This window comes from Ranitomeya variabilis, chromosome 1 (genome assembly GCF_051348905.1).
Source record: "Ranitomeya variabilis isolate aRanVar5 chromosome 1, aRanVar5.hap1, whole genome shotgun sequence".
NCBI classification, from domain to species: domain Eukaryota; kingdom Metazoa; phylum Chordata; class Amphibia; order Anura; family Dendrobatidae; genus Ranitomeya; species Ranitomeya variabilis.
In genome coordinates, this window is record NC_135232.1 from 746,591,113 (window position 1) to 746,606,195 (window position 15,083).

General features: G+C 44.5%; 1 protein-coding gene across 1 annotated transcript in view; it reads left to right on the forward strand.

Moving 5' to 3' along the window:
• Nucleotides 1–15,083, forward strand: part of ERO1A (endoplasmic reticulum oxidoreductase 1 alpha) — a 46,132-nt gene that overhangs the window by 20,719 nt on the left and 10,330 nt on the right. The window contains 3 exon segments of the mRNA XM_077269985.1: nucleotides 3,888–3,970; nucleotides 5,238–5,314; nucleotides 8,917–9,037. Of these exon segments, the coding sequence (XP_077126100.1) occupies nucleotides 3,888–3,970; nucleotides 5,238–5,314; nucleotides 8,917–9,037 (281 nt within the window).

The window sequence follows — 15,083 nt, forward strand, 5'->3', positions numbered from 1 at the left end:
CTCTCTAGTACACGTGCGACCTTCTGCTCCATGCATCTCCTCCTGGTCACAGTCTGTAGATCGCTCTCATACACGTGCGACCTTCTGCTCCATGCATCTTCTGGTCACAGTCTGTAGATCGCTCTCATACACGTGCGATCTCCGCTCCATACATCTCCTGGTCACAGTCTGTAGATCGCTCTCATACACGTGCGATCTCCGCTCCATACATCTCCTGGTCACAATTTGTAGATCGCTCTCGTACACGTGCGATCTCCGCTCCATACATCTCCTGGTCACAGTCTGTAGATCGCTCTCGTACACGTGCGACCTTCTGCTCCATGCATCTCCTCCTGGTCACAGTCTGTAGATCTCTCTAGTACACGTGCGACCTTCTGCTCCATGCATCTTCTCCTGGTCACAGTCTGTAGATCGCTCTCATACACGTGCGATCTCCGCTCCATACATCTCCTGGTCACAAATTGTAGATCGCTCTCGTACACGTGCGATCTCCGCTCCATACATCTCCTGGTCACAGTCTGTAGATCGCTCTCGTACACGTGCGACCTCCTGCTCCATGCATCTCCTCCTGGTCACAGTCTGTAGATCGCTCTCGTACTTGTTTGGGCTCCGCTCCATGCATCTCCTCCTGGTCACAGTCTGTAGATCGCTCTCGTACTTGTTTGGGCTCCGCTCCATGCATCTCCTCCTGGTCACAGTCTGTAGATCGCTCTTGTACACGTGCGAACTCCGCTCCATGCATCTCCTCCTGGTCAGTTTTTCCTTTTATCTCTATTATATGGCTGCATCTTGCCTACATTCTGCCATCACATCTTCTTAAATTCTTCATAGGTCACTAATCGGCCTTGAATGTCACTTTGGATTGGATAGACGGCAGAGCATCCTGCGTCTCATGTTGGTAAATCTCACACCAAGGAGTCTGTTTGAGCTAGTGATCGCCCTGTTGTCAGCCTTGATGGGACAGATTGGTTGCCAGATAACAAACTAGCCACCGTGTGCAGAGAATATCCTAATTACGTAGAAAAGGACTGAATGTGATGGGATTACTGACGTGAGATGCTCTGCAATCCATCGTGGGGGAGCGGTGCCTCCATAAGCAGAAAGCCATTGCCCTGGGCTACTTGTCTTGTGGTTATGTGCTCATGTGTTTTATTTGCAGATTACATTGTTAATAATTACCACTATGAGGTGCACAAGGAAAATATGGTAATTGTTGTATTTGGCTGGCTCGTTTCCGCCATTAATATTTACACTGATTAGTTACCATGGTGATAATACTAAATCTGTTACACGTCACCGGACATTAGTGTTAGGATTGTGTATTTCCTGTACATGAGGGAACTACTGATACGTTACTGCCATTCTACTGAGCTTAGATCATAAAACACATCTGCTGATGAATAAATGACAATCTGACGTAGGGAAACAATAAATATTCTCCTGACTCCACCAGCAGAATAGTGAGTGCAGCTCTGGAGTATAGTAGGATAATTAATGTAGTATGGCTGTTGTGAAGTGATTCTACAAAAACACACGCATCCTAGTTAAAAATGCTGAAAACCACTAGCTAAACGTGTTGTGGTCTTTCTGTGGGCGACTGCTCTACAGACATATCTGACCTGTTATCTCTGTCTTCTGGGGTCTGTCCTCTGTATGTGATGCAGATTGGCACCAGGCGGCAGTTAGTCGGGCGTTTCTCCGTGCTTTCAGAATGACTTGTATTCACTTACTTATCACCACATCAGTTATTAGTTGCATTTGTTTCACCTACAAAAAAAATTCAAATTGACAAAAATAATAAACCTCTTCGATAATGGTTGTTTATCTGAAAATTGCCAAACTTTTTCTAAACCCAGAGACCTTGTGCAGCTCCATTAGGATGTATTCAGTTAGATTAGATTTTGAGCTTGTGAGCTGGTCCCCAACCTCCATGCAGGGAGGTCTTGATAGATCATTAACATTACATATATTTGTGGAAGGTTTATCACCTTTGTGAAGGTCGTGGAACGCGTGGCTTGGCTGTTTATCTTTCCAGAACAGCTGGAAATAATGAAGCCGGCAGGGCGGCCGCCAGGAAGATACCGTGGGTGTTTTGGAAAATCATAAGGGTATGTGCACACATTGCAGATTTCCTGCGGATCCGCAGCGTTTTTTTCCTTGCAGAAATGCTGCAAATCCGCAAGTGATTTACAGTACAATGGAAAAAAAAATGCTGTGCTAATGGTGCGGAAAAATCCGCACGGAAAACGCAGCAAATTAAAAGGAGCATGTCAATTCTTTGTGCGGATCTGCAGCATTTCTGCACCCATTCCATAATAGAAATCCGCAGGGGTAAAACTAAAAACGCATGAAATCCACACAGGATTCGCAGTAAATCCGCAACAAACGCACAAAATCTGCATAAAATGCGCAGATTTTGACCTGCGTTTTCTGCCAAGATATGCAGAATTTGCACAGAAAATTCCACAGGCAAATCCGCAACGTGTGGACATACCCTAAGGGTATGCATATTGCGGATTTTTCCTCACGGTTTCTGCAGAATCCGCAGGTAAAACTCCCTGCGTTTTATCTGCTGTTTTTGTGTGGATTTCGCCTGTGTTTTTACACCTGCGGATTCCGATTGTGGAATAGGTGTAAAACGCTGCAGAATTCGCACAAAGAATTGACATGCTGCAGGAGATAAACCGCAGCATTTCGGCGTGGAATTTTCCACAGCATGTGCACTGCGGATTTGGTTTTCCGTAGGTTTACATGGTACTGTACACCGCATGGAAAACTACTACTGATCCGCCGGGCCAAAACCGCAAGGTGTGCACATAGCCTTAAAGGGACTCTGTCACCTGAATTTGGAGGGAACAATTTTCAGCCATAGAGGCAGGGTTTTCGGGTGTTTGATTCACCCTTTCCTTACCCGCTGGCTGCATGCTGGCTGCAATATTGGATTGAAGTTCATTCTCTGTCCTCCGGAGTACACGCCTGCGTAAGGCAATCTTGCCTTGTGCAGGCATGTACTACGGAGGACAGAGAATGAACTTCAATCCAATAATGCAGCCAGCGGGTAAGGAAAGGGTGAATCAAACACCCGAAAACCCTGCCTCTATGGCTGAAAATTGTTCCCTCCAAATTCGGGTGACAGAGTCCCTTTAAGGAGAGTAAGCCGTGTCTGCTGACTGTGATCCATTGCATCCAGCCCGGTCACCAAACTCTATAGCAGGGAATCTATTTTTTTTTTTTTTTTTTTTTGTCGAGGACCATTTAGATATTTATACCGTCCTTCGGGGGCCGTACAAATTGTGCACTAACTCTGCCCACACAGTACGTCCTGCCGTTGGCACTGGTGTCAGGCTGTAATCTTTCACTGCACACGCCTCAGTAGTAAGCACGGTGTTCCTGTGCCACATAGCTAGAAGACATTTATGGGCCAGTGGCTGCCAAAATACAGCTGCCGGCCCAAGCACTGCGTCTCCAGGAATCTTCCTGGAGCTGGGGTGCAGGTCATCGAGGGCCGTAAATGGCCTGTGGTTCCCCACCCCTGCTGTATGGGGAAAGTCGGGAGGGCCAGCAACAGTTCTGGGGCTGCCAATTGTGTGTGTGTTTTGTTTTTTTTGTCCCCCCCCCATGCAATAATACACTGCTGCAAACGGACAAACCAGGAGAGGGGTTTGTGTTGGGATGTCGCGCTCATATGTAGTTGTCTAGATGAGGTGAGGACTGTGGTACTGTAGCTCTGCTCCATTCACTTGAGTAGAGCAGAGTTGCGGTACCAGGCACATCCTGTGGGTAGGTGTGATACTGTTCACTGTTGTGAAAGAAAGCAGCGGTGTTTTTTTTATTTTGTGTTTTTTTTTAAACTTCATAACTTTTTTTTTTTGCTATGTAATTTACAGTACACAGAAGCAGCAAACGTGGCCAGCGGAGAATTGGAGTGTGAGAAGGAGAAGAGGCTGGGGGCAGTGGATGAATCCTTGAGGTGAGGGTGACTCTCTTGTAAAGACCCATTTTCAAAAATTGAGGATAATGCACTAGGACCCAATCTAAGAATTTCTGCTATCTGGGGTTTTGCTGCAGCAGGAACTTTGGGTAGTTTGTACATTTCACCCACTTTGTGTTTTACCCTCTAAGAGCTGAAATAGTCATGAACTATGCAACAAATATTATCGGTCTCACTGTGAGCAGCATCGGGAGCGTGTGGTGTAAATGCAATTTGTAAATCTTTCTATGCAGCGATCTACTACTTGCAAAATATGATTTTTGCTATTTTTATTTTCTCATCGGCCATAGTCCAGCTAATGCTGTTTAATATTTTTAATGTTTGATTTATTTGTATGCCCGTGTTTTGTTTTTTTTTTTTTTGTTTTTTTTAAATGCATAAATTTTCCAGTAACGAATTTAATGTTTTGAGACTTAGGGTATGTGCACACACATTCTTGAGGTCTGTGGATTTTTCCGCAGCAGATTTGTGAAAACTGCAGGTAAAATGTACTGCGTTTTACCTGCGGATTTACCGCGGTTTTACACCTGCGGCTTTCTATTATGGAACAGGTGTAAAACTGCTGCGGATTCCGCACAAAGAATTGACATGCTGTGGAATGTAAACAGCTGTGTTTCTGCATGTTTTTTTCCACTGCATGTGCACTGGGGATTGCGTTTCCCATAGGTTTACATTGTACTGTAAACGAATGGGAAACTGCTGCGGACCCGCAGCTGCGGACACGCTGCAGATCCGCAGCAAAATCCACAGCGTGTGAACATAGCCTTAGGCTATGTGCACACGTTCAGGATTTCTTGCAGAAATTTCCTGAGCAAAACCGGACATTTTCTGCAAGAAATCCGCATGCTTTTTTTCCCGCGTTTTTGACGAGTTTTTTTTTCCGGAGCTTCCCAATGCATTAAATAAAATCCGCAAAATTAATGAACATGCTCCGTTTTTTTACCGAAATGCGTTTTTTTTTTTGCGGAAAAAAACGCATCATGTGCACAAAAATTGCAGAATGCATTCTAAATGATGGGATGCATAATGTATGCGTTTTTTATGCATTTTTATAGCAAAAAAAACAAAATCCGCAACGTGTGCACACAGCTTTCAAGGGATTTTTTTTATAAAGTTACATTTATACTATTATTCTCTTGTGCTTTTTAGTTTTGGACTTTGTTAATTTTTTTTTTCCTGTATTGTAGATATCATCTGTATGTTGGTAGTGTGACGCATTTTTTTTTTTTTTTTTCTCTCCTTGCAGTGAAGCGGCCCAGGAAGCGTTCTTTCAGTGGAATCAACATGACGACTCCACAGATGATAACTTCTGTGAGCACGATGGTATGTGGCTGAGGTTTTTTTTTTTTTTTTCTAATCTAATAGAGCCAAGCATTGGTAAGAAGAGCAGGTCTTATAACATCTATATTCTGTGTGAAATAATAAAAAATAGAAATTGCATACTTTTTTTTTCCTGTTAAATGGTTGTTAAAGTGCGCCTGTCAGCAGGATTGTGCACAGTAACCTACAGACATTGTCAGGTCGGCGCTGTTATACTGATTACACTGATAACCCGCTGATGAGTTATACAAAGATACCAGTTCCATATTACTAGTATATCCATGTGATTTGATCCCTAAGTGGGAAAAAAAGGCCTGAGAATAGATCAGGACATAGTGGCAAATGTGAGCAACAAGAAAGTTTTGTCCAGTGTTGGAAAATTGTAAGAGACATCTGTCAACTGGTACCCCTAAATTAAGTTATTACTCTGTGTGATAGTAACAGGAAAGGTCACGAAGTATCAGCAGATTTATGTTCAATGATATACATATTACGAGTACAATCAATGAGAAGAGTAATTAACAAAGAAATGGAGTAATCACTGCGTTGTAAAAGGGGTCAAAGGACAACATCAAAGTTGTCCCCTAATATGCAACCATCTTGCAGTATGAGAAGCAAGTGGCAAAAAAATACTCAGGTTTATAAAGAACACTTAGGCTGTTGTGTAATTGGGTAAGGTCCCACTTTTACCGCTTGCTTCTCATACTGTAGTGGATGGTTGCATATTAGGTGACAACTTTGATGTTGTCCTTCGACCCCTTTTTTGCTAGCGTGGTGATTACCGTATTTTCCGGCGTATAAGACGACTTTTTAACCCCTAAAAATTGTTCCAAAAGTCGGGGGTCGTCTTATACGCCGGGTACGGCTTGTGCAGGGAGCGATCCTGGATGTTCCCAGGGTCTGAAGGAGAGGAAACTCTCCTTCAGGCCCTGGGATCCATATTCATGTAAAAAATAAAGCATAAAAATAAAAAATATGTATATACTCACCACTCCGAGAAGCCTGGCTGTCACCGCTGCAAGCGTCTGCCTCCGTTCCTAAGAATTGCAGAGCGTGAAGGACCTTCAATGATGTCGCGGTCAGGTGACCGGTCACATGAGCGGTCCCGGACCAATCACAAGACCGCGACGTCATCGAAGGTCCTTCACGCTCTGCAATTCTTAGGAACGGAGGCAGACGCTTGCAGCGGTGACAGCCAGGCTTCTCGGAGAGGTGAGTATATCCATATTTTTTATTTTTATTCTTTATTTTTTACATGACTATGGATCCCAGGGCCTGAAGGAGAGTCTCCTCTCCTTCAGACCCTGGGAACCACACGCTGTATAAGATGACTGGGCGTATAAGATGACCCCCGTCTTATACAGCGGGCATATCCCAAATTCCATATTTTATATGGAAAAGTTGGGGGTCGTCTTATACGCCCAGTCATCTTATACACCAGAAAATACGGTACTCTATTTCTTTGTTGATTTGTATGCTACTCAGACAGGATTAGACACAGAGCCCGTCACATCACCAGCAGTTTCATCCCCCTTTGGTTTACACCTGTGAGCGCCCGTGTCTTTTTCACTTCCTCGAGAGGAGTAATTACCTATTGTCAGTCAGTCCTGCCTAGACTGCGGCCATACTGGTGAATACCTAATCAGAGCGCCACATGAAGATTCCCCCCCATCCCCCATCCTGGGACATGAGGATATTAACTGAAAATTGAAAATGAAGATTCCACAACAGCCACAAGACGGATTTCATCCTCAGGTATCAGCGTAATCAGTATAACGGCGCCAACCTGACACTGTCTGCAGTTGAGCACAATCCTGCTGAAGGGAGCACTTTAAATGCCTGTTAAAGGTAAGGTACCGCGTTTGTAGATCATTAATAAATCACTGTAATGTAGCATAACATGCTGCTATAACCAAGTTTTAAATGCATGTGAAACAGATTTCGTGTGTTATATGTGTTTAAAGAAGGAACTGGGGGCTGACATCTTGGTTTTGCATCAGTAGCTGTGCACTAAGGGTACCGTCACACATTGAAATTTCCATCGCTACGACGTTACGATTCGTGACGTTCTAGCGATATCGTTACGATATCGCAGTGTCTGACACGCAGCAGCGATCAGGGATCCTGCTGAGAATCGTACGTCGTAGCAGATCGTATGGAACTTTCTTTCGTCGCTTGATCACCCGCTGACATCGCTGGATCGTTGTGTGTGACAGCGATCCAGCGATGTCTTCGCTTGTAACCAGGGTAAACATCGGGTAACTAAGCGCAGGGCCGCGCTTAGTAACCCGATGTTTACCCTGGTTACAAGCGTAAACGTAAAAAAACAAACCGTACATACTCACCCGTCGGTGTCCTTCAGGTCCCTTGCCGTCTGCTTCCTGCTCTGAGTGCCGGCCGGAAAGTGAGAGCAGATCACAGCAGTGCTGCGCTCTGCTCTCACTGTACGGCTGCACTCAGAGCAGGAAGCAGACGGCAAGGGACCTGAAGGACACCGACGGGTGAGTATGTACGGTTTGTTTTTTTACGTTTACGCTGGTAACCAGGGTAAACATCGGGTTACTAAGCGCGGCCCTGCGCTTAGTTACCCGATGTTTACCCTGGTTACCCGGGTACTTCGGCATCGCTCCAGCGCCGTGATTGCAACGTGTGACCGCAGTCTACGACGCTGGAGCGATATTCATACGATCGCTGCGACGTCACGGATCGTGCCGTCGCAGCGATGAAAATTTCAATGTGTGACGGTACCCTTACAGTGTCATTTTACAGCACCCCATGGACATAGGGTCAGCGCCGGTCTATTATCTCCTATCTATAACACTGGAGAGGTGTTAGCAGTGAGCTGGGCACGCCTCTGTGGGCTGCACAACTCACTGCTGTAGGTGTGACTAGCAGCCATTTTATTATAGCCCAGTGCTCTCTGCCCAGCTCCACTTACTCTCTATCACAGGAGCTCCATTCACTCCATTAAGCTGCATTCCCAGCCTGCAGAGAGAGGTGACACCTGACACCTCTCTCAGCCATACAATGTATCTCTCCCCTCCCTCCACATTGCCCGGCCATTCACTGCAGACCTGGAGCTCCTTCTTACCTTACTGAGGGATGAGGCACAGACAGCTCTGCACAGACAATGCTGCTGTATGTGGACACACCACATAAACTATAAACTGCTGGTGATAGCAGATCACAGGGCAGTCACACACAAAATGGCTCTGCCCTGTGATGCTGCTCTTCATTCTGCCCCAGGGATATTAGACCACCCAAAAGGGGAGGGAAATGCTGATGTCAGCAGTTCCTGCCCCGATTTTCCAGCTAACAGTAAAGCTGGCAAGTCTTACTATAGCTGCTTGAGGTCTAAAACGGAAAATGCTCCCCCTAGTGGTCAATATATATATTTGTAAGAAAATATATAATATTTTTCATATAGAAATGTTTGCAAACAGTGCAAACATTGCATTAATACATTTTATTTACTATTTTAAGCTTAATTTCACAAAAAAACAAACTACAAGAAAACTGGTGGCACCTTCCCTTTAAGTTGCAAGGTGTTGCAATCTAATATAAAGTGATTGAAGATGACTGGCTACATTTTATTTTTTTTTCAGATGAGGAGTCACCGGATGCAGAATACGTCGACTTACTAATTAACCCTGAACGTTACACGGGTTACAAGGGATCTGACGCCTGGAAGATCTGGAACAGTATCTACGAGGAAAACTGTTTCAAGTAAGTGACTATTAAGAAAAAAAAAAATCAACTTGACCTGCTAAATAGTGTTTTTTCCCTCTCCTTCTGTTCAAGCTATCGCAAAGACTCTAGTGTATTCCAATACAGCCCATGCAAGTAGACCAAGATAAGGGAACTGTTTTGTGTGCTCTCCTCTTACAAAATCTCCTTGTTTGTCTATTCAGCCAAGCATAACTGTGTGTGTCTTCCAGTACCATCCAAATCAAATATCACAAGTAATGAACACTCGGGACTGTCCAAATCAAATATCACAAGTAGTGCAAAAAAAACCGCTAGGTTAGAAATGGTTGGATAGAGTTGTCTGAAATTGTCTATTCCTGTGAACTGCATACAAACGCCAAAATCTGTGATTTGATTTAAGACTAGGTAGTACCAGTGACTAAAAGAAACTTTGATGTATCTTATCTGAGAAATCTACTTTTCTCCACTTATGAGCCGCTTCCCCCCTCTTCCTACTTTATAAATGTATCATTCACTTTGAAAACCTGTTAAAATCATCTATCCTTCTCAAAACAAGACAGTCTGCGAGCTCACTCTGAAATGGTGGTATAATATCAGATGCACGTTAATGCAGCTTTCGAGTAATTGCAACCTATTGCTGGAGGCACAGCTACACTGTTCAATACTGCTTTATAATATGTCATACTGCTTCTGAACATGTGCTTCATAGAGACAGAACAGCAACAATCTCTCTAGTGTGTGTGTGTGTGTGTGTGTGTGTGCACTTGTTTTGGAATATGTCAGAACAGCTACTCTCCACTCACTAGCTCAGAGACAAGTGAAAATTTGTGATTGTCTGCAGAGGGGGAAAGCTAGTGAAAAGGATATGTGATGTAACGTTCAGAAATTTAGTCATGTAGAACGCTTATTCTGAAGTTCCCCTGAAACGATAGGTACGCTTTAAACATTTAACTACTTCTATAAAGGTTGTGAAATTCTACAGAAAATTTGCATTAATTTGTAGGTTCTGATCTTATCTTACACTGACTTTTGACCTGTGACTATATTTTTTTTTCTACCCTTTACACAAACACTGAAAGTCAGAATTCTTCTGCCCCCACCCCACCCGTGTATTTGTGTGTGGCTAATCTCCGGTTTAGGAGAAAAGTCTAATATCCTTATCTGCTGATTATCTTGTAAGATTGGTATATAAGTTTGGGGATATTGGATTTCTGTAGACTTGATACTTGGTAATTTTTTTTTTTTTTTTTTTGGCAGTAAAATCTTGCAATGTTGTCTGCTTTGTTTGATCAGGTCTGTTCTGACACTGAAGTGTTGAATGTCCTTTTTTAGGGCTATGTCCAGTGTCGTACTGGCCATTCTGGCAAATGCTTGGGCCGCCTTGTCTGCTACATTGTTTTAGAATCGGTGTTCTCAAGATACCCATACTTTTAGGCCATGTTCACACGCTGCGGGTTCCTCTGCGGGTTAATCCCGCAGCGGAATTGAAAATCTGCAGGGCAAAACCGCTGCGGTTATCCCTGCAGATTTATCGCGGTTTGTTCCGCGGTTTCCGCTGCGGGATTACTGCTGTACTATTGATGCTGCATATGCAGCAATATGCAGCATCAATAGTAATGTAAAAAATAATAAAAATTGGCTGTACTCACCCTCTGACGTCGCGATCTCCCCGGCGCTGCAAGCGGCTGTGCCGACAAGGACCTTCGTGACGTCACGGTCATGTGACCGCGGCGTCATCACGGTCATGTGACCGCGACGTCACCACAGGTCCTGTTCGGCACAGCAACTGAGACCGGACGGCCGCGGGCAGCGCTGAGAGGTGAGTATAGCTTCATTTTTTATTTTAATTCTTTTTTTTACACTATTTTATGGTTCCCAGGGCCTGGAGGAGAGTCTCCTCTCCTCCACCCCGGGTACCACCCGCACATTATCCGCTTACTTCCCGCAACGTGGGCACAGCCCCATGCGGGAAGTAAGCGGTTCAATGCATTCCTATGGGTGCAGAATCGCAGCGATTCTGCACAAAGAAGTGACATGCTGCGGGTTGTAAACCGCTGCGTTTCTGCGCGGTTTTTCCCGCAGCATGTGCACTGCGGTTTGCGGTTTCCATAGGGTTTACATGTTAATGTAAACGCTATGGAAACTGCTGCGGACCCGCAGCATCAAAATCGCGGCGGTTCCGCGGTAAAAACCGCAGCGTGTGAACATGGCCTTAAGAGTTCTGATGGAGCACAAAGTTGCTGACTCCGTCACTTACCCCAGCAGGCCACGAGTATCATAAGAAATATTGGTCTTGTAGTAAATCTTCCTTTCCTCCATCCAGGGTAATATTAGTAATATATCCCATCTGGTGCTTGGGGACGGCATGGGTCTGTTTGATTTCAAGTACAAGGGCTGAATTTCAGCCCCAGTCCATGCCTGGCTATGTCCCACCTTTTGTGTCCATTTACCTCTCTGCCTGCATAGGTTTAACATCCATGTCATTCTGGCTCTGGGGGATGATTACCAACCATGAATTTTAATTGCTGAGTGTCGGTGTCGTGTTGTCATTTATGGTCACACTAGTGTTAGTTGGCAGTGATACAACACAAGGTTCTGCATGTTTTGACTATGGTGTTTGTTGCTATTGACTTTTTTTCTATAGAAGAAGAAGAAAAATTCTTAAAGCAAAAAAAAAAAACCCATAACCATGAAATGCCTCACTTGTGTGCAGTGGCCCTGAATCTGTTAGTTTCCAGTTAAGCTCCTGGAAAATGTGTATGTGGATAAGATTACAATGTCCTAGTAAAACGAGCACTAGAGACTTCTTCATATTGTCTTCCAACAGCTTCCTGGGCAGTCGGGCTCCGTCATGTCAGCTGGCTGCTTATTGCACACGGATTGGCTTGGGTGGGATTACAGCAGCCAGTAGCACTCAGCCATTTGGCAGCTTTTCTGTAGACAGTCGTGGGACGGACGTCTATACCAAGGTCAAACTCTTCGGCATCTGGAGAACAGCACAAAGCTCCACCAGCTTTATATAGCTGCTAATGGGAGAAGGCAAAATAGCAGCAGAAAAACAAAAAGTTCAAAAAGCCTCTCTGAACGGCACTGCGGGTGACCTAGGGGGTGCACTAAATTAATTGGTTTCACTATCTATATATATAATTGTCTAAGGGGTACTTCCGTCTTTCTGTCCGCAACTTCCGTAACGGAAATCCCGCGTCGCTGATTGGTCTCGCCAGCTGCCTGTCATGGCTACCGCAACCAATCGGCGACGGGCACAGTCCGATTAGTCCCTCCCTACTCCCCTGCAGACAGTGCCCAGCGCCCGCATACTCCCCTCCGGTCACCGCTAACACAGGGTTAATGCCAGCGGTAACGGACCGCGTTATGCCGTGGGTAACGCACTCAGTTATCGCTGCTATTGACCCTGTGTGTCCCCAACTTTTTACTATTGATGCTGCCTATGCAGCAACAATAGTAAAAAGATGTAATGTTAAAAATAATAATAAAAAAAAAACCTGCTATTCTCACCCTCCGTAGTCCGCCGAGCCGTACGCGGCTGCCACCATGTTCCGTTCCCAGAGATGCATTGCGAAATTACCCAGAAGACTTAGCGGTCTCGCGAGACCGCTAAGTCATGTGGGTAATTTCGCAATGCATCCTGGGAACGGAAGATGGCGGCAGCCGCACGAGCTTCGCTGGATCCCGGCAGGTGAGTATATAACAATTTTTTATTTTAATTATTTTTTTAAACGGGGATATGGTGCTCACACTGCTAAATACTACGTGGGCTGTGTTATATACCTCGTGTCTGCTATATACTACATGGCCAGTGTTAGATACTATGTGGGCTGTGTTTTGTACTGCGTGGGCTGTGCTATATATTACGTGGCCAGTGTTATATACTACGTCGCCTGTGTTATATAGTGCGTGGGCTGTGTTATATAGTGCGTGGGCTGTGTTATATAGTGCGTGGCCTGTATTAACGCATCGGGTATTCTACAATATGTATGTATGTATGTAGCAGCCACATAGTATATAGCACAGGCCGTGTACAATTTGTCTGCTTTATACTACATGGCTCCTATATACTACGTGGCCTGTGCTATATACTATGTGGCTGCTATATACATACATATTCTAGAACAGAGGTCCCCAACCTTTTTTGCACCAGGGACCGGCTTTAAGCAAGACCAGTTTTCCATGGCCCGGTGGGGCAGGGGCGGGGCTTTGGTCATATGGGGGTGGGGTTATGGAGGGATGGAGCTTAGTGCATACTTATCATATAATTATGACATTTATAATGAGAATGTGATTCAAACTGATTCAATGTGATTCAAACTTATAAAGATGTGCCTTATATATAGTGCTCTGCACCGTTGCCCCATAGAAGCTCTACATAAAGCTGTGCCTTATACAGGTCCTTCTCAAAAAATTAGCATATAGTGTTAAATTTCATTATTTACCATAATGTAATGATTACAATTAAACTTTCATATATTATAGATTCATTATCCACCAACTGAAATTTGTCAGGTCTTTTATTGTTTTAATACTGATGATTTTGGCATACAACTCCTGATAACCCAAAAAACCTGTCTCAATAAATTAGCATATTTCACCCGTCCAATCAAATAAAAGTGTTTTTTAATAACAAACAAAAAACCCATCAAATAATGTTCAGTTATGCACTCAATACTTGGTCGGGAATCCTTTGGCAGAAATGACTGCTTCAATGCGGCGTGGCATGGAGGCAATCAGCCTGTGACACTGCTGAGATGTTATGGAGGCCCAGGATGCTTCAATAGCGGCCTTAAGCTCATCCAGAGTGTTGGGTCTTGCGTCTCTCAACTTTCTCTTCACAATATCCCACAGATTCTCTATGGGGTTCAGGTCAGGAGAGTTGGCAGGCCAATTGAGCACAGTAATACCATGGTCAGTAAACCATTTACCAGTGGTTTTGGCACTGTGAGCAGGTGCCAGGTCGTGCTGAAAAATGAAATCTTCATCTCCATAAAGCATTTCAGCCGATGGAAGCATGAAGTGCTCCAAAATCTCCTGATAGCTAGCTGCATTGACCCTGCCCTTGATGAAACACAGTGGACCAACACCAGCAGCTGACATGGCACCCCACACCATCACTGACTGTGGGTACTTGACACTGGACTTCAGGCATTTTGGCATTTCCTTCTCCCCAGTCTTCCTCCAGACTCTGGCACCTTGATTTCCGAATGACATGCAAAATTTGCTTTCATCAGAAAAAAGTACTTGGGACCACTTAGCAACAGTCCAGTGCTGCTTCTCTGTAGCCCAGGTCAGGCGCTTCTGCCGCTGTTTATGGTTCAAAAGTGGCTTTACCTGGGGAATGCGGCACCTGTAGCCCATTTCCTGCACACGCCTGTGCACGGTGGCTCTGGATGTTTCCACACCAGACTCAGTCCACTGCTTCCTCAGGTTCCCCAAGGTCTGGAATCGGTCCTTCTCCACAATCTTCCTCAGGGTCCGGTCACCTCTTCTCGTTGTACAGCGTTTTCTGCCACATTGTTTCCTTCCAACAGACTTACCATTGAGGTGCCTTGATACAGCACTCTGGGAACAGCCTATTTGTTGAGAAATTTCTTTCTGGGTCTTACCCTCTTGCTTGAGGGTGTCAATGATGGCCTTCTTGACATCTGTCAGGTCGCTAGTCTTACCCATGATGGGGGTTTTGAGTAATGAACCAGGCAGGGAGTTTTTAAAAGCCTCAGGTATCTTTTGCATGTGTTTAGAGTTAATTAGTTGATTCAGAAGATTAGGGTAATAGGTCGTTTAGAGAACCTTTTCTTGATATGCTAATTTATTGAGACAGGTTTTTTGGGTTATCAGGAGTTGTATGCCAAAATCATCAGTATTAAAACAATAAAAGACCTGACAAATTTCAGTTGGTGGATAATGAATCTATAATATATGAAAGTTTAATTGTAATCATTACATTATGGTAAATAATGAAATTTAACACTATATGCTAATTTTTTGAGAAGGACCTGTATATAATGCTCTGCACCGTTGCCCCATAGATGCTCCACATAAAGCTGTGCCT